At 36.9% G+C, this 21,332-nt stretch overlaps 1 protein-coding gene across 1 annotated transcript in view; it reads left to right on the forward strand.

Moving 5' to 3' along the window:
• polrmt (polymerase (RNA) mitochondrial (DNA directed)) overlaps positions 1–19,950 on the forward strand; it is a 90,422-nt gene extending 70,472 nt beyond the window's left edge. The window contains exons 17-21 of the mRNA XM_059341990.1: positions 4,235–4,333; positions 5,708–5,780; positions 8,635–8,726; positions 14,046–14,134; positions 18,682–19,950. Of these exons, the coding sequence (XP_059197973.1) occupies positions 4,235–4,333; positions 5,708–5,780; positions 8,635–8,726; positions 14,046–14,134; positions 18,682–18,731 (403 nt within the window). The 3' untranslated portion in view covers positions 18,732–19,950. The remainder of the gene's footprint in view (positions 1–4,234; positions 4,334–5,707; positions 5,781–8,634; positions 8,727–14,045; positions 14,135–18,681) is intronic.
• The last annotated feature ends 1,382 nt before the right edge of the window (positions 19,951–21,332 follow it).

Consider the following 21,332-nt stretch of genomic DNA (forward strand, 5'->3'; position numbering starts at 1 on the left):
TCTGTCTCTCTCGTCTTTAGAGCAGTAGTTCTCAACCATTTTCAGAGTCGTGACCCCCAATTTAACATGCATGTTGTCCGTGACCCTCGCTCACTGAACACAATCTCACACGCACAGTTCAGATCACCCAAAAAAGAAACAAAATGACCAAAAAAGACACAAATTGACCACAAAATGATCAAAAAAGACACAAAATGGCCAAAAAAAGACACAAAATGTCCAAAAAAGACACAAAAGGACCAAAAAAGACACAAAATGACTAAAAAAGACACAAATTGACCACAGAATGATCAAAAAAGACACTAAATGACCAAAAGAAGACACAAAATGACCAAAAAAGACACAAATTGACCAAAAAAGACATAAAATGACCAAAAAAAGACACAAAATAACCAAAAAAGACACCAAATGACCAAAAAAAGACACAAAATGACAAAAAAAAAGACACAGAAGGACCAAAAAAAGAAACAAAATGACCAAAAAAGACACAAATTGACCAAAAAAAGACACAAAATGACCTGAAAAGACACAAAATGACCTAAAAAGACACAAAATGACAAAAAAAGACACAAAATGACCAAAAAAAGACACAAATTGACCAAAAAAAGACACAAAATGACTAAAAAAAGACACAGAATGACCAAAAAAATGATTAAAAAAAAGACACAGAATGACCAGAAAGACACAAATTGACCACAAAATGATCAAAAAAAGACATAAAATGACCTTAAAAGACAGAAAATGACCAAAAAAAGACTATAAGTGACCAAAAAGACTAAAACACATGAACACTTTAACACAGCGGAGACAGAGCTGACTTCCAAAATAATTTGGCGACCCCCAGAAATCATCTCGCGACCCCAATTGGGGTCCCGACCCCAAGGTTGAGCATAGCTGCTCTAGAGGAGTGTTGATTATCCAGGCTTCTGAACTGCAGTGGGGGAAATAAACACATGATATGCTAAGCCCTGTTCCAACGTTCATCATCTCTTGTGAAGTGAACCATCAGGTCTGCAGGGAGAACTCTCCCTCTCTACAGAGCTGTGGTTGCTAACCCTTAGCGTCCTCACTGTGCACCTTTCCAATCTACCGGGCCTCTGGGAGTTAAAGGGGACATGTTTGTTTTGTGTGTGAGACAAAAGGAGAAAGACAGCGAAGACGTCCGAGCGAGCTTGCATATCACTTCCAGGAATCTTGTTTCTGCAGAACTAAAGGCACGATGATAAGTGTAACATTTCCAAGCCCAAAATAAAACAGACAGAAGGTAAAGGAGTCTGACAGACAGGCATGGTGTGTGCCTGTGTGTGTGTGTGTGTGTGTTTTAGCTCTTTAGAGCAGTAGTTCTCAACCTTTTTGAGTCGCGACCCCCAATTTAACATGCATGTTGTCCACGACCCCCGCTCACTGAACACAATCTCACACACACAGTTCAGATCACCCAAAAAAGAAACAAAATGACCTAAAAAGACACAAAATTACCAAAAAAAGACACAAAATGACCAAAAAAAGACACTAAATTACCAAAAAAGACACAAAATGACCAAAAAAAGACACAAATTGTCCAAAAAAGACACAGAATGACCAAAAAAAGACACAAAATGACCAAAAAAGACACAAAATGACCAAAAAAAGACACAAATTGTCCAAAAAAGACACAGAATGACTAAAAAAAGACACAGAATGACCAAAAAAGGAAACAAAATGACCAAAAAAGACACAAATTGACCACAAAATGATCAAAAAGGACACAAAATGACCAAAAAAAGGACACAAAATGACCAAAAAAGACACAAAATGACCAAAAACAGACACAAAATGACCAAAAACAGACACAAAATGACCAAAAAAGACACAAAATGACCAAAAAAAGACACAAATTGTCCAAAAAAGACACAGAATAACCAAAAAAAGGAAACAAAATGACCAAAAATAACACAAATTGACCACAAAATGACCAAAAAAAGGACACAAAATGACCAAAAAAGACACAAAATGAACTAAAAAAAGACACAAAATGACCAAAAAAGACACAAAATGACCAAAAAAAGACACAAAATGACCAAAAAAAGACACAAAATGACCAAAAAAGACACAAAATGACCAAAAAAAGACACAAATTGTCCAAAAAAGACACAGAATGACTAAAAAAAGACACAGAATGACCAAAAAAGGAAACAAAATGACCAAAAAAGACACAAATTGACCACAAAATGATCAAAAAGGACACAAAATGACCAAAAAAAGGACACAAAATGACCAAAAAAGACACAAAATGACCAAAAACAGACACAAAATGACCAAAAACAGACACAAAATGACCAAAAAAAGACACAAATTGTCCAAAAAAAGGAAACAAAATGACCAAAAATAACACAAATTGACCACAAAATGATCAAAAAGGACACAAAATGACCAAAAAAAGGACACAGAATGACCAAAAAAGACACAAAATGACCAAAAAAGGAAACAAAATGACCAAAAATAACACAAATTGACCACAAAATGATCAAAAAGGACACAAAATGACCAAAAAAGACACAAAATGACAAAAAAAAGAAACAAAATGACCAAAAAAGACACAAAATGACCAAAAAAAGACACAAATTGTCCAAAAAAAGGAAACAAAATGACCAAAAATAACACAAATTGACCACAAAATGATCAAAAAGGACACAAAATGACCAAAAAAAGGACACAAAATGACCAAAAAAGACACAAAATGAATGAGTCTGACAGACAGACAGGCATTGTGTGTGTGTGTGTGTGTGTGTGTGTGTGTGTGTGTGTGTGTGTGTGTGTGTGTGTGTGTGTGTGTGTGTGTGTGTGTTTTAGCTCTCTCCGCTCTGTCTCCATTCCCATTAGAAGAGCGTTCTGGTCTGTGGCAGCCCAGAGGATTTGAATGGCACAGGCTCAGGGTAATGGGAACATGGGGATACAGATTGGCAGGATACGTTTTTTTTTTGTTTTTTTTTACTGCCAGTTCCATCATCAGTAGCAGCAGCATTGCATTTATATTACCTTGTACTATTTCTTTTATATCACTTCTATATTTGTCTGCTCTCATATTGACTATTGTTTAGAAAGCACAGAGCCACAGAGTCTCCTGGGGGTCACAAAACAGAAAATAAATATTGATGTTGAAATCCATGCACACAAACAGACCTTTTCAAAGTAGTCTGAAGACTCTCATAGCAAGGAAAGGATAGGGTGAGATTATTATTATTATTATTGTTATGAATGATGCAGCCACTAATAGTGCTACATCTGTTAATATGTTAGTAATACTTCCCATCAAACCTTTCGACCTTGAAACAATACAAACTACAAAAAGAATGGGAAAAAATAATTCAAAGGAGAGCAAAGACTATAACGAGCTTGAACATCTCTATTCACCTATGGCTAAGCCACACCCCCAAACGCGATGAGCCAATCACAGTGCGCATAGCTAACTCAATACACTCGGACATTCTCTGCTTCCACATCATTGAAATGCATTGGAGTTAGTCCGTTTTCAGTCGTTTTTATGTGTTTTTTCTTGAGATTTTAAGTTTAAAATGGTCAAACGGTGTGCATGGGGTACATGCAACTCTGACACAAGGTATAGCCCAATAATATGGGAGCAGTAACCCGGTTCCCTATGGCAGTGATTCCCAACCGCTGTGCCGTAAGAAATCAATATCTGTCAATATCAAAATCAATATCTCCTCATTAACGACTGGAGACAAATCCAGCGACTCCGTCTTAACGAGCGCTAACGAGGTCGGCCGGCTTGTTAACAAGAGCCTCTTGCCGGCCGACCTCGTTAGCGGCAGTTAGCTACAGTTAGCTCTAGCAGTACAGTGTGTATGTGCTAACAGGCTAACAGTTAGCTCTGTAGCAGTACAGTGTGTATGTGAAATAGATAGTGCTCATTTTCGACAGTGTGCGGTGCATTGTACTATTTGCACAAAGCCTTCATGATTGTTACTTCACTGATTATGTTTTCAAATCATCTTTTACTTAATCTGCATTTTTACTGTAACATTATCAAACTTTAAATCATCCTCAAGGGGTGTTTAATGCAATAACCATGCTGTCTGTCGAGTAGTGCACAGACTAAAAAAAGGAATAAAAATATACAATTGCTAACTGTCTCCCTGGGAATTATCAGCCTGGTTCATAACGAGGACACTTCAGAGAAAGTAGCAGGAAGTGTGTTTGATACATGTGTGTTTGGCTTTGTGTCTCTTCTCAGGATGCCAGACACAGTTAAACAGAAGAATGCCTTTCCTCCAAACTTCATCCACTCTCTGGATTCAACACACATGATGCTGACTTCACTCCACTGCTACAGGTATCATTCAACACACTGTGCATGGATATCTCAAACACTTCTATTCCCTGTTACCTTTAGAGAGCAAAAGAAATAATGTTTTTTTTTTTAGGGGTGTGCATTGGCACTGCCCTCACAATTCGATTCGATTACGATTCACCAGGTAACGATTCGATTCAATTCGATTCTACGATGCATCACAATTATACTGCACACAACAAGGGACATTTTTCGTCAGTCATGAGGCGATACAAGCAATCAGATAGGCCTAATAACAATAGATTTTATTGGCTATATTTTGAAAAGATGGCAAAATGAATCTCCTGCCTGAGTTCATCTCAGAGTAAGGAAAGAGAAATGCCTCCTCCTGCCATAAAAAGGAACCTGCTGAGGTGAAGTCTACATCAGCTAAATGTGGAGCCCTTGTTCCTGAGGTAGGGAAGACGTTAGCGCTATCCCACCTAGCTAGCTATGCTAGTTTTCATGACGCAAAAATGTAACGTTAACGAGTCGACTTTAAATAGGCAAATACAATGGTAATTACCTATCAATAGTACTTTCTATAAAAACGTAAATGTTAAGTCCTGTCAAATACTACCACATACTTCAGTCACAACACATCAAAACAGCTTGTCCTGCTAGCTTACCTGTGCTGCATCAACACATGGCTCATTAGAATATTCAATGAGCCATGTGTTGATGCACACATCTCAAAGGACGGGGAGTGGGTCGGGTTAGCGTTGTGTTTACTGCAACTTTGACAGGGGCGCAAAGGCCACCTTGGCCGTAAATTGAACATTTTTTCACAGGGCATCAAGGCCAGAGTGTGGGGCAAATTCCCACCCTGGCCCCCACAACTTTCCCCTGGAGGACAGGAAATAAACATAATCGATTATGGCACTTTGCCGCATCGATGCTGAATCGTGCATGCCCCGCATTGCGATGCATCGCCGAATCGATTATTGTTGACACCACTATTGAACGTCACGACTGTTAGCGTGTTAGCGTGTTGGAAGTATTAAATAAAGTTAATTAAAATAATTTACAATCTACAAAAGTTTGCAAGAGCATTAAAAAAACATTTCTAGAGGCTGAAAGCTGGACTAATGAGAGAGTTTCTGACCAGCATTTAATGTCACTGTAGTGGCATTTAGCCACTTGTTAAACAGCTTTTTAAGGGCACGTAAAAACTTCAAAATTCACAAGTGGGGGTATTTGGGTCTCTTGAAACTCAAACTGTCTGTGAGTGAACTTTCACCACAGTTTACCAATTATTGTTGCTGTAATACACGATTTTTCCCCCGTATATTTAATGACTGTCTACTGTTTCTGTTATGTTCTTCCTTTGATTTGTATCCCTGCATGTGTTCTCTGTGTCTCTCTGTTCCCTCTCAGTGCTGGCCTGACATTTGTCTCGGTTCATGACTGTTTCTGGACCCACGCCATCACCGTGGACACCATGAATAAGGTATCAGTGCAGCCTTTTTGTTCTTCCTCCCACCTGTACAAAGTCTTTCACCATTCCTTGTCCTCATTACCTTTCCAGAGCTGTTTCATCGTATCTCATCATGTATCATCCGGGTGTAGAATTCACCTTTTTCTGCTCATTAATTGAAGCGTTAGATGTCACAAGTGATTCATTCTCCAGGCTCTCTCTTGCCTTTACATTCTTTTCTTTAGTGCTTCTGCTAAAGTAGCACCATTAGCTTAGTGAGGCCACTAAAACAAACTAAACCTTTCTACAGTTTCATACATTTACAGGCTGCAGGCTGCAGGTAGAGCCATCAGACAGCCTGTTGTGCTGTCTGCCCCCGCCTGCTGAAACTAGCTTGTCAACAGGCCCAGACTGAGACACAGCGTCGCATAAAATGGATCAAATTACCATAAAGTCCCAGTTCTCTGTAGATGTAGCTTCAGAGCACAGTCACACTTTTATGTCTTCATCCAATCTCCGAGGAGTTGGAAGCAATGAAGCAGTTCCCTCTCCGTACATTTATTCTGGCTCATATTCTCCTGACGTGAGTCTACGCCTCCTTCATTACACAGGTAATTGAACACAGCGGCAGAGGAGAGGTATTCAATATCTTAGTCAACACCTAAGCACATGAAAAGCTCATTATATTAATGGCAACTGATCCTTCCTTCATCCGCCCGTTTTGTGAACCACCAGGCTGTCTGCTGTAGAGTGACGTCATTGTTAGAAAACAAACCAGATTCACTGAGAGCTGATGAAAAGATCAGCGCGACAATTGTGTCTGTTTTTGTTCTTTAAACTGCATGAAGCACAAAAGTAATGCATGGAAAACGTCCAGTGTTTAAAGCAAGGTTATAATAGTTTTGGATTTTTCATTAGTTTTAGTTTTAATTTCGTTGTGAATTTTTGTTTTCAAATTCAGTTAGTTTTAGTTCGTTTTTAGAGTGAGTTTTCTAGTTTTAGTTTAGTTTTTATTAGTTTTAGTGTTAGTTTTAGTTTTTTTGTAATGGGCTATGTGTTGGGTGCCAGATTCAAAGAGGTCATAATACATTTTGCGTTTATTTCCTTTTATTATCCATCTCAGCCCCAATTAGGTTATTAACTCTTACAGTTCTGGGTGTTTTGTATTTTGGTTCTAGTGTAAACATCCCAGTCTCAGTAAACATATTCACCATGTGTTGCATGTTCAAATAGAAACACTGAATTATGAATGAAAAAAGTTGACCAAAACGAAAACTAAGGACATTTTCACTATAATTTTAGTTAGTTTTAGTTAGTTTTGTAACCACGCAATACAGTTTCAGCTAGCTTCAATTTCTAGTTTTCGTTATTTCGTTAGTTTTCGTTAACTATAATAACCTTGGTTTAAAGAGGGAAACCTCCCTGTTAGCTCTACTGATCTGCTCAGAGCCACAAGTTTAATAAGGTGGTGGATAGTTTTGCACAGAAACCAGTGAGGCAGAGATGCTTTTTTTTTTGTTACTGTCTGTTTATCTTGAATGAATAATGCAAAAGTTTATCAAGCTTTATAATCAGCTTGAGTGGTGTTCAGAGTTTGTGTGTGGACTTGGTGCCAGCTGGTCGATGAGACAGACTGACGGCTTTGGATGAAAATGTTTGCAGTATCTTTTTGTAATTCTGTGTGGCTGATGGATAAGTAAGGGTTAATGCCGGACCAGGTGTCCATTATCAGGAATTAATGGCCACCCTGCAGCCAATCAGAATTGAGTGTTCACCTAGAGCAGGGATCAGCAACCTTTATTAAACAAAGAGCCATTGTTGGACAAAAAGAGACAAAATATGTTGGAATGGAGCCGCAAACATTATTTGAAACCTTACAATGAAGATGAAACAACCTTCTAAGTCTTAATTAGCCTACCAGCATTTCCAATAGGTCATAATGAGTATTTATTAATATGATTTTGTCAGAATGTAGCGAGAACCCAAGTGCAAATTTGGAATCAAAAGCTAGCCTAGTTATGGAAAATTCAAAACGTGCCTTGAAGTTGAAAAAACTTAGAGCTTAAGGCGATTACTTTTCGTAAGCTATGATGCACATTAAGTTGACTAAAATGTGGGGGGAAAAATGTATTGCTAAATATAAGCTATACATTTTTACAATTGAAGAATACAAATAGCTTTGGGCCTACACTAATGATAAATTAGACATTTTAATGTAAAGAAATGTTCTTACGTATATTTTTTTCTCACAGCCACAGAGAGCCAATGCAGATGGCCTGAAGATCCAGACCATGGTGTAATACTTATCCCAAATTGACATCCATTTGTCTTTTTATATGTATTTTCAATTTTCATTGAAAAACAGACACAAAATGACCAAAAAAGGGAAATAAAAGGACCAAAAAAGACAGAAATTGACCACAAAATGACCAAAAAAGACACAAAATGACCAAAAAAAGACACAAAATGACCCAAAAAAGAAACAAAATTACCAAAAAAGACACAAAATGACTAAAAAAAAGACACAAATTGACCACAAAATGCCCAGAAAAGACACAAAATGACCAAAAAGGGAAACAAAATGACCAAAAAAGACAGAAATTGACCACAAAATGATCAAAAAAAGACACAGAATGACCAAAAAAGACACAAAATGACCCAAAAGAAAAACAAAATTACCAAAAAAAGACACAAAATGACTAAAAAAAAGACACAAAATGACTAAAAAAAGACACAAAAAAATTACTAGAACATTTAAAATGTTTGTGATACCCGTGTGGGTTCTTATGGGTTAAGAATGGATAAGACAGACAGCCGAGGCAGGATTGCTTGAGCTTGTCGGTCAAGTTTTTAGAGTAACTCAAAGTTGGTTTCTCTCTCCTGTCAGATCTGTCGGGAGCAGTTTGTGGCTCTGCACAGCCAGCCGATCCTCCAGGACCTGTCCACCTTCCTGCTGAACAAATACCGCCACGCCCCCCCGTGAGTTCACACACCTGCATGCAGGAACACCTTTGATTGTGCACACACACTCACACACACACATGAAGTTCGCCCAATAGTCTAGACGGATTTCAGAATAAAGGCCTCCTATAAGAAGTGAGGAGCATTTATGGGTACAAGTCAGGAACCAGCCTACCTTACATATCTCAAGGGTGCTGAGTCCAAAAAAAAAGGTTCCCAAGCGAAATTTTGAGTTTTTGACCTTCTAATTTGTATCAAATGGCCAATTGCCCATCTTGCTCAGTTGTTGGACCATTTTTTTTGTAAGTAGGCAATCAAAGATGAGGAAATTAAGTTTCTGGATCTATAGTCTAGAGTCAGAGCAAGGATATAGTGGAGGCTCAGTGTCTTTTTTATGTATATATATATATGCAAAATACCAACTGGAACATTTAAAAGTGATATTGATTGAATAGTTATGTCGGCTTTAAAAAAAAACCACACAAATAATGCTTAATTTCACCTTAAAAGTTGGTATTTTGCATATATATATATATATATATATATATATACATAAAAAAGACACTGAGCCTCCACTATATCTTTGCTCTGACCCTAGACTATAGATCTAGAAACTTAATTTCCTCATCTTGATTGCCTACTTACAAAAAAAAAGAAAATGGTCCAACAACTGAGCAAGATGGGCAATTTGGCCGCCATATTGATATGCAAATGAGAAGGTCAAAAACTCAAAATTTCGCTTGGGAACCATTTTTTTTGGATTCAGCACCCTTGAAATAAGTAAAGTAGGCCGGTTCCTGACTTGTACCCATAAATGCTCCTCACTTCACTTTTTGGACAATTCCGTCTAGACTACAAGTCTCAGGAGCAACACTGTGGTCTTTTTTTATTTATGATGCTATCTTTTTTTCATAACATCTCTAATTCAGAACTAAATAATCATGCAGTGTCTTCATTTTACCCAAATATTATGTAATAGTTCCAAAGTCATACTTTCCACTTAGTAACCACACTGTAAAAAAAATCTGTTTAATTTACGGTAAAATACCGGCAGCTGTGGTTGCCAGAACTTCACCGTAAAAATTACAGTGAGTGGATTTTCTTTTCTAAATTTAAATGTAAATATCAGCAAAAACTGTAATTTAGACTGAGTATTCCTGTTATTTTTAGGGTAATTGTGTCATTCATTCACACATCATGGTATTTCTCCATAAATTTTGCATGAAAATGTTATATTTTTACAGCAAAACTGTGTGTTTCTTCCACTTTATGGCAGAAAAAAGTAAAAGTTTTGTGCTATTCTTTGATTTGATTTTGATTAATTAAAAGTGTCTAATATGGTGATATACAATTTTTTATTTTACGCCCTATTTCTGATGTATTTGACAGTGTTTTACTGTTATTTCTACGAAGATTTTTAACAGTGCACCATCTGCAGTCTGTGCCTCTTTTTCTGTTTGAATTGTTCATCAATCTGCGTCTCTCTGTCTGTGTTTCTGCAGCGCTGTAGGATCTTTATGTCCTTTTATGGTGTTGACATGCCGCCATGCACTGAACATTAACTCCTGCATGTGCATACATTATAAAACAGTCCAAACAGAAGGTGCACACACATAAGAGATTATAAGATTGTAAAAGTTTTATTAGTGTGCCAGAGTTTTTCCTCCATTTATCTCTGACATTAGATACAAAATGACTTTCCCGCTCCGTCTCCGTACATCTGTCCTGCTGCCTCGGGCTGCTACGCTCATCATCTGACTCTGTTTTTCTCTCTTTGGGATAATTGGACACCTTGTCGACAGCCTTTACTCCACAGCAGCCTTCGTCCTCTTCGTCTTCCTCCCTCACTCTCACACAGACACAATACCGTTCCCAAACACATTATTCATTCTCGTAGGCACCAGAGAGAAAGACTTAAGGCAAAAAAATAGCAAACTTTATCATTAGCACTAGAGCTAACAAGCACTTTTACTATATAGTCAGGTGGCTTAGCTAAATAAAGGGGACACGCTGGACAAAAGCACCACATTTTTTCCACGTGCTCTCTATCACCATAGGTTTAAATTTTTGGTAGGAGCCACTTCATCAAGATGGCCGATCGGAGATGGCACCCATATAAAGTCTATGAGAACCAATACATCTTCCAAGCCACTCAGAAGGTCAATCTTGGTGTCAAAATCTACATTTTCTGGGTCCAGGAATCATTTTAAGCTGTTGAGAATATCACTAGATGATTATTTGATCAAATAGAAATGTTAATTTTCACCCAGACTGGTAGGCAACTTGCTTCAAGTGCTGCAGCAGAGAATCCTGAGCTGAAAATGTTTGGAATCTAATAATTATGTAAATACATGGCCAAAATGAACATATCTATTTGATCATCTAGTGATATTCTCAGTAGCTTTAAATTATTCTTTGACCCAGAAAATGTATATTTTGACACTAAGATTGACCTTCTAAGTGGCTTAGAAGATATATTGGTTCTCATAGATTTTATATGGGTGCCATCTCCGATCTGCAATCTTGATGAAGTGGCTCCTATCAAAAATTGAAACCTATGGTGACAGAGAGCACGTGGAAAAAATTTGGTGCTTTTGTCCAGCGTGTCCCCTTTATTTAGCTAAGCCGCCTGACTAATAGTTAAGACAACAAACATAGCCACTAATATGTATGACAGAATAAATAAACTTTAACAAACCTTGTGTCCTGTCAGTCAGCCACTATAGAAGCCTTTAGATACTTTATATCAACTTTATATGAATTACTACGCACTCGTTATTATTTACCGTTCGTTTTTTCATTTAACCGTTCTACCGGTTATTTCCTGTCACTACCTTTCAAAATTAAAGCACCCGTTTTACACTGGACGGCATCTTTTCAAAATAAAAGCATCACAACATTGTAAAACACCTTGAAAATGTACAAACATGAAAAACAAGCTATATAATACAAAAACATAAATAGGAACCTTGCTAAAGGTCATTTACAGTTGTGTTTAAAATAAATGTTAAAGTGATATAGTGATTGGAGTATTTACTACTTTTTACTGCTATACTTGATTTACTCCACATTAACAGTCTCATCATAACATGTGTTCCTATCAGTAGCAGCTCAAAACCAGATAATTTACAATATTTTATAAAGCGATTACATTAATATTGAGCAGAATTCAGTTCAGAGTTTTGGTCCGGCGCCTGCAGCCTTCGTGGTGTTGGTCATGTGGCCCCTTGGGAAAATTAATTGCCCCCCCCTGATTTAAGGGAATAAAAAGGCTTTTTGTATTCCCTCACTTGTCGCAGTGTGTGACTGAATGGATTCTTAAACTCTTTCTTTAGCCCCAGTTGGCCACAATTTGTTTAATATAATGATATTTTAACCTCCTGCCATGAATTGATTATTTTTGCTAATTAGGCCCTTACAATGTATTTAATTTTTTTATATGAACACCTTCAGGGTATTTCTTTACATTTTGCAGGACGTACACTTGGATTAAAGGATGAACTCATTAGATTTCTGTGACAAAGGTCAAGGTCACCTCACAAAACGTCTCCATTTTTTTGTTAGGTAAAACATAACAAGAATACAGTAATAGATGTTACTGTACTCTTGCTTTCTTTCACTAGGGCTTTTTGCAGTTACTGTACAAACGACTACCATTTTTCTCCAAAACGACACACATTTGAGATAAGATGCTTTGTCACATAACAAAGGATGCCTTGAAGGTCATGAAAATGATAATAACTCTTTTTTTTTTTTTTACCAAAAATGCAGTTACTGCCTTTTTGCTTTGTAGGGCATCATAATTCATCAGCATAACTCAGAAACAGAAAGCGGAGATTGTGACATATCTTGCACATTTTCACAATTTGTAGCTTCTTTCTTTCAACCATATTTTTGAAGCATTGCATGGAGCCCTCAGGATTAAATCTCTCTTACTTTGGTGACCACTGACCTTTTCTTTAGTGCTTCTATGAAGGTGACATTTCTGGTTTAGAGAAAAATATTTAACAGATTGGCAAAGAATTTGGTACAAACATTTATTTACTCAACTCAACTCAACTTTATTTGTGAAGCACTTTAAAACAACAACAGCCGCAACAAAGTGCTGTACATAAACAAACAGAACAAGAGACAATAAAATAAATAAAACAGGAAATAAACACTAAAATAAATAGATTCATTGCTTTTTAAAAGGCAATTTAAAAAACAATAAATAAAAGCAAACCATAATGACTTTCATGACAATCCAGTATTTTTCCATTAGCACAGAAAATGCTTTCAGTTCTTCCGTGTCTTCTCTTTTAAACACCGGCCTTCTTTGTTCCACTCTATCTGAAGGTTTGCATTAGACTGACAGAATCAGAATAATCAGCTTTATTGGCCAGGTACATGTGCAAATAGTAGCAATTTGACTCTGGTTTGCTTGTTCTCATACAAAAATATAGAAATACAAATACTAAATATTAAAAATCGCAAAAAAAACATTAGAAAAATATGTACAAGGTTAGTTAGTTAGTGCAATGGTAGAAATAAATAGATGGTTATATGAATTAAATGTCTTTTTACAGGACATGATTGAGGCTGTCCTCGACTACAGAAATTCTTAGAATTTTGTCGACTAATTGATCAGTTTCTCTACAAAGAATCATGCGGTAATCAATAATGGATAACCTGGAAAAGACATAGAATTTCAAGATCTTATTTTCCAGACCCGGAAAAGTCAATTTAAATCCTTATGAGTTTTAAGAAAGTCATGGAATTTTTGTTATGTGTTTAAAATAACACTAAAAACAAGAGCAGAGTCTCATGCGTGGTTAAAAGCCAAGGAATAAAAATAGGTTTTAAGATGAGTTTTAAAAATGGACAGTGAGGAGGCTTGTCTGATGTGCAAAGAATGAAGAAAAATGAATTGTAATAACTTTAGAGAGCGTGTAACTTTAAATGTAGCACCTTTATCAGTCTTCCACAGTGTTATCATCCTGCAGACAGAACAGTGGGTGGAAAATATTACAGGGCCATTTTTGAGTTATCAGTCATGTCTCACACATTAACAGGTGGGTGCCACCTCCAGTACGTCACATCAGACGTACTAATTATGTGCTAAATCACAGGCAATGAGCTGCTGGATTGGCTTTTCACTCTCAAAATACCTCATATGTCAGCTCAACAACTCGATGAGACATCCAGGTGTGAACATCCTGCAGAGGTTTAAATACCGCCGAGTCAGCACAACAGATGACGACACATTCTCAGAAAGGGCTTTTTTTAACTTGGCACTTCTATAAATATGTTATTTCAAAAGAGTTTCTAAACTTTTTTTTTATTATTCTCTCGCAGGACGCAGGCCAAGAACAAGAACAAGAAGTTCCAGAAGGCCCATAACGACAAGAAGCTGATGTTGCAGCTGGCCAAAGTGCCCCAGACAGGTCAGTCTGTATGCAGCGGTCTAGCCCCGAACACCTGGCCTTGTATTGTTTGAGTGAGCCAACATACAGGATGCTGGGGGTTTTTTTTCTTAATTGGATTGAAGAGGGCTTGTATGCCCTGCGGCTCTGTCTGAGGTTACAGCAGGAATGACAGGAATCTGATTAAATTGAGTTCTTGCACAATCCTGTATTTCTAACCTGGTGTGTAATTGCTAATTGTTGTTGCCTATTGTCTGTAGTTGTCTGGAGTCTGTTGTCTAGCTCAGTAGTGTTCAACCTTTTTGAGTCGCGACCCCCAATTTAACATGCATGTTGTCCGCGACCCCCGCTCACTGAACACAATCTCACACGCACAGTTCAGATCACCCAAAAAAGAAACAAAACGACCAAAAAAGACACAAAATGACCAAAAAAAGACACAAATTGACCAAAAAAGACACAAAATGACCAAAAAAGACACAAATTGACCACAGAATGATCAAAAAAGACACAAAATGACAAAAAAGGAAACAAAATGACCAAAAAAGACATAAAATGACCAAAAAAAGACACAAATTGACCAAAAAAGACACAAATTGACCACAAAATGATCAAAAAAAGACACAAAATGACCAAAAAAAGGAAACAAAATGACCAAAAAAGACACAAAATGACCAAAAAAAGACACAAATTGACCAAAAAAGACACAAAATGACCAAAAAAGACACAAATTGACCACAGAATGATCAAAAAAGACACAAAATGACAAAAAAGGAAACAAAATGACCAAAAAAGACATAAAATGACCAAAAAAAGACACAAATTGACCAAAAAAGACACAAATTGACCACAAAATGATCAAAAAAAGACACAAAATGACCAAAAAAAGGAAACAAAATGACCAAAAAAGACACAAAATGACCAAAAAAAGACACAAATTGACCACAAAATGACAAAAAAGGAAACAAAATGACCAAAAAGACATAAAATGATCAAAAAAAGACACAAAATGACCAAAAAAAGGAAACAAAATGACCAAAAAAGACACAAAATGACCAAAAAAAGACACAAAATGACAAAAAAAAGACACAAAATGATCAAAAAAAGACACAAAAAGACTAAAACACATTAACACTTTAACACAGTGGAGACAGAGCTGACTTCCAAAATGATTTGGCGACCCCCAGAAATCATCTCGCGACCCCAATAGGGGTCCCGACCCCAAGGTTGAGAACTACTGGTCTAGCTGTCTGTGTTGCCCAGACACGGTATCTGGCCTGCTCATTCAAAAAGGGAAAAGCTATTAAGTTCTCCTAAAAATCAATTCTCAGCTTCTGCCATGAGTATTCATGACAGATCCAGATTCCCCCGTTTATTTCTCCTGACGCCACTGTGAGTCTGTTGTTGTTGTTGTTGTCCTGAGTCTGTTGTTGTTGTCTAGTGGAGGTAGAGAGCAGCGTCCCTCCGTCAGTCAGCTGGACGGAGGCTTTGCTGTTATGCAACCCCTGGCTCCGGCCCCATCTGTACCCTTACTGTCTGCTTACACGGACAGCTGGTTGTATAAATTGATTACTGTTAATTGTGTCCCTCCTCTGCATAATCAGCTTATGTGGCTTGAGACCAGTCAGGTGTGCTGTTGAGGTGTGTGTCAGTGTGTGTGTGTGTGTGTGTGTGTGTGTGTGTGTCCCTGTCCCTGAATGTCCACTGTGCTCAATTTTCAATTTGAGACTCAATGAATCTGGACTAAAATCCACTATAATCTTCACTATGAAGGGTCCTGAACTTGTTATGAAGGTTTATGTGGTCCCAGTGAGTGTAATCCAGCAGGAGACCAGGTGAACCAGGTTCATGTGTGACCACAGAGGAGGACAAATGGACAAACAACAGAGACAGGCTGACTTTCATGACAATCCAGTATTTTTCCATTAGCACAGAAAATGCTTTCAGTTCTTCAGTGTCGTCTCTTTTAAAACACCGGCCTTCTTGGTTCCACTGTATTTGAAGGTTTGCTTAAGACTGACAGAATCAGAATTATCAGCTTTATTGGCCAGGTACATGTGCAAATACAAGACACTAAATAACCCAAAAGACACAAAATGACCAAAAAAAATACACAAATTGACCAAAAAAGACACACAATGACCAAAATGACTAAAAAAAGACACAAAATGACCCAAAAAAGAAACAAAATGACCAAAAAAAGACAGAAAATGACCAAAAAAGACACAAAATTACCAAAAAAAGACACAAAATAACCAGAAAAGACACAAAATGACCAAAAAATGAAACAAAATGACCCAAAAAGAAACAAATTGATCACAAAATGATCAAAAAGAGACAGAAAATGACCCAAAAAAAACAGAAAATTACCAAAAAAAGACACAAAATGACCAAAAAAGACACAAAATGACCAGAAAAGACACAAAATGACCAAAAAATGAAACAAAATGACCAAAAAAAAAAACAAATTGACCACAAAATGACCAAAAAAAGACATTAAGTGACCAAAAACACTTTAACACAGTGGAGACAGAGCTGACTTCCAAAATGATTTGGCGACCCCCAGAAATTATCTCGTGACCCCAATTGGGGTCAGAACCCCAAGGTTGAGAATAGCTGGACTAAGCAACCCAATGTTTTGACAGGTACCTCAACATTTCAGTTGGTTAGCTAGTACATTATCTTCTGCATTCATGTCAACATGATTCTCTGGTGTCTACTGTAAGTTGGTGCATTCTTAAACTTTTAATGGCGTTTCCTCAATAATTCAGGCTGCAGCTCCTGCAGCTGTCAGAGAGGCAGAGAGCACACAGAGTGCAGGACCCGTCCACAGCTAAAATTAGTGTTTCAAAGTTCAGCTAAATGTTACTGGTGCCCAGTAGAACTAAAAAAGTTGTGTCTAAAAAAATGTGTCTACCAAAAAAGACACAAAATGACTAAAAAAAGACACAAAATTACCAAAAAAGACACAAAATGACTAAAAAAAGACACAAAATGACTTTAAAAAAAAGACACAAATTGACCACAAAGTGGTCAAAAAAGACACAAAGTGGTCAAAAAAGACACAAAATGACCCAAAAGAAAAACAAAATTACCAAAAAAGACACAAAATGACTTAAAAAAAGACACAAATTGACCACAAAATGGTCAAAAAAGACACAAAATGACCCAAAAAAGAAACAAAATGACCAAAAAAGACACAAAATGACCAAAAAAGACACAAAATGACCCAAAAGAAAAACAAAATTACCAAAAAAAGACACAAAATGACTAAAAAAAGACACAAAATGATCAAAAAAAGACACAAAATGATTTTTAAAAAACCCACAAAATGACCAAAAAGACTAAAACACATTAACCCAGTAGAACTAAAAAAGTTGTCTGTAATTTAAAAAAAAGGGTTCCTGATGTTGGCCGAGTTTAAAAAAAAAAAATTAAGTTCTTCTCTTGTTCCTCTCACAGAGATTGTAACTTGTTTCACTGGACTCAGAAGAAACTTCATCCTACAAGTTTCCTCCATTGATCATTGATCACATTAAGTAATAAATAAAATATTATCACTTTGCATATTAGTCTAGACGGAATTGTCCAAAAAGTGAAAGTGAGGAGCATTTATGGGTACAAGTCAGGAACCGGCCTACTTTACTTATTTCAAGGGTGCTGAATCCAAAAAAAATGGTTCCCAAGCAAAATTTTGAGTTTTTGACCTTCTCATTTGCATATCAAATGGCGGCCAAATTGCCCATCTTGCTTAGTCGTTGGACCATTTCCCCTTAGTTTTTTTGTAAGTAGGCAATCAAAGATGAGGAAATTAAGTTTCTGGATCTATAGTCTAGGGTCAGAGCAAGGATATAGTGGAGGCTCAGTGTCTTTTTTATGTATATTTATATATATGCAAAATACCAACTTTTAAGGTGAAATTAAGCATTATTTGTGTGTTTTTTTTTAAGGCCGACATAAATATTCAATCAATATCACTTTTAAATGTTCCAGTTGGTATTTTGCATATATATATATACATAAAAAAGACACTGAGCCTCCACTATATCCTTGCTCTGACTCTAGACTATAGATCCAGAAACTTAATTTCCTCATCTTTGATTGCCTACTTACAAAAAAACTAAGGGGAAATGGTCCAATGACTGAGCAAGATGGGCAATTTGGTGGCCATTTGATACAAATTAGAAGGTCAAAAACTCAAAATTTCGCTTGGGAACCATTTTTTTTGGACTCAGCACCCTTGAGATATGTAAAGTAGGCCGGTTCCTGACTTGTACCCATAAATGCTCCTCACTTCTTATAGGAGGCCTTTATTCTGAAATCCGTCTAGACTAAATTGTTCAAAATGTTTTGTATTAGGATAAATAAACATCTTGAGGTGTTTTCATTTCATTTTCAGTTGGGTCCCGTTCTGTTTTCTGCTGTGTTTTTTATTAATGCCATGCTGGCTGCTCTGTGTTAGCCAACCTATCTTGTCATGAAAACTTAAAGTTGTGTTGATCATTAAAGCTGCAGTGCATGTAGAGCGACTTAAACCTGTTCTGACATCTCCCCTCTTGTCTCTCCAGGTGATTTTGATCTCCAGCAGGTGAAAGAATCCACTTTTTTCTTCAGCTGAGGCTGATGAGGGGATCCAGTGGAGGGAGATGATGGATCTGACAGCCTGCTGCAGGGAGCCTGAAGCCCCCCGAGTCTCCCTCAGACATCAGGACATTGATCCAGCAGCCAGCTTCCTGGTCCTCAGGCTGCTGGAGCTGCTGGACCCGCCTGATTAACTGACTAGTGGGCTGATGGAGGGACGGGCGGGATCCTCATCCTGGAGAAATGATGAGAAATCAGCAATGGATGGGAATGTTAAGGCTCCAATCAGTGAACAGTACCTCTTAGAATGGACGATTAGACCATATTCAGGTATATATATATATATATATATATATATATATATATATATATATATATATGCGTGTATACAGGAGCCATGCAGACTTCATCACTCAGCAACACTGATGCTGCTCGATAAACTTTCACCTGAAACAGTAATTGCTAGTGATTGGAGCGCTGACTCTCCCAGCTAATCATCGATCCCATCACCCGCTGGATGGCAGGATGCTCTCTGACAGAAACATTTTCTGAATAAGTTTAAAGAAGAGGTGTTTTAGAGAAAATTAAGGATGAAGTGAAAGAAGAGTGAGTCAGGAAGATGTTGGATATACACTACCGGTCAAAAGTTTTAGAACACACCAACTTTTCCAGAATTTAATTGAAAATGATGCAGTTTAATGTCTCAGTGTACTCTGAAATTAATGCACATTTGCAACATTTTAAATTAATTATTGAGCATGATAGTGTTTGAAAGTAAAAAAAAGATTCAAAATCACATTTTATGTTGGACTAAAGGACTAAAAAAAGACACAAAATGACCAAAAAAAGACACAAAATGACAAAAAAATAAGAGACAAAATGACCAAAAAAAGACACAAAATGACTTACAAAGACATGAAAAGAATTCAAAAATAGCCCAAGACTCCATAGAGTTAAGTTGTTAACCCATTTCTTGTTCCCTGAAAAAGGCCTACTTGTATAATTCTGAAATGTACATTATTTTCCAGTTTTGGTTAAGCTTACCTTTTTTTATTTACCTCTGGCAGTTCACCACTTACCTTTGGACCCTTTCAAGCTGTTCATTTGACTGGAACTGCTTGAATTTCAATAAAAAACTGGAAAAATTGGGCTGTTCTAAAACTTTTGACCGGTAGTGTATCTTTAATCTCCATTCGTACCTTCTCGGAATGACTAAGCATCTGACAATAACCTAAAAATAAATGTGTTTCTTAAAATGTCTCCTTCATTCAGCAGTTCAAGGAAAAAGCTGGTATTCTTAGTGTGCTTAAATAGGATGAATGAGAGGCTGATATTTAGTTATATCTGCATATTTCAATTCTATTGTGTGTCATAAGATGAAGGCTTCCTTTTACATGCACCACAAAGGGTTTTTGCAGGCTTCACTAATCAACTCAGATCTTGTTTTTCTGGGCCAGCACTGCATCTAGAAGTAAAAATAGCAGAAGTGCTATCTGATCATTGCTGGAAACGTTACAGCAGTTTCAGACAAAAGGTGCCGTTGATGTTCAAAGGCAAATGTAGACTCAGCCAAACAAAAGCTGGCTGAGTGACAATGTAATGAAATGGAAATAATCTTCGAGGGGCATAAATAGTGAGCTGATTAGACTGGAGGTCTGCAGATAATTTGCCTGGAGATGCTCTTCATATTTTACAGTTTGCCTGAGACGTGACTTGTGACTGATCAGTTATTTTAGTTTAGTTTTTGGTGAAAAAGATGAGCAATCATCTAATGCAGTAGTTCTCAACCTTTTTGAGTCGCAATCCCCAATTTAACATGACCCCCACTCACTGAACAGAATCTCACACGCACAGTTCAGATCACCCAAAAAAGAAACAAAATGACCAAAAAAAGGAAACAAAATGACCAAAAAAGACACAAATTGACCACAAAATGACCAAAAAAGACACAAAATGACAGAAAAAGACACAAAATGACCAAAAAAGACACAAAAATGACCAAAAAAGACACAAAATGACCAAAAAAGACATAAAAATGACCAAAAAGACACAAAATGACCAACAAAAAGACAAAATGACAAAAAAACGGAAACCAAATTACCAAAAAAGACACAAATTGACCACAAAATGATCAAAAAAAATACACGAAATGACCTAAAAAGACACAAAATGAACAAAAAAAGACATTAAGTGACCAAAAAGACTAAAACAAATGATTTGGCGACCCCCAGAAATCATCTCGCGACCCCAATTGGGGTCCCGACCCCAAGGTTGAGAATAGCTGATCTAATGACTTGATCTTTCAGTGTGTTTTCTATGAGGACCAGCCATTAATACTCTCAAAATATTATTCACACACAATGTATGTTTATTAAAGCTTTGTGTTTTTCTCACCTGATTAGAAATGATGATATAATCAGATTTTCTGTTTACAAACATTTCAAATGAAAACAGACAGGCACTCATTGGAATACTTGCAAATTGCAAATTTCAACCCTAGAGAATATTGGAGGATATTACATACTGTTAGAATGTGTAAAAAAAAACATACGAAAATGATATTTTGAGAAAAAAGTTTACGAGATTAAAGTGGCAAATCTACGAGGATTTAGTCGCAGAAAAGTCGCAAAAAGTCGCA

Source organism: Centropristis striata, chromosome 9 (assembly GCF_030273125.1).
Source record: "Centropristis striata isolate RG_2023a ecotype Rhode Island chromosome 9, C.striata_1.0, whole genome shotgun sequence".
Classification (NCBI taxonomy): Eukaryota; Metazoa; Chordata; class Actinopteri; order Perciformes; family Serranidae; genus Centropristis; species Centropristis striata.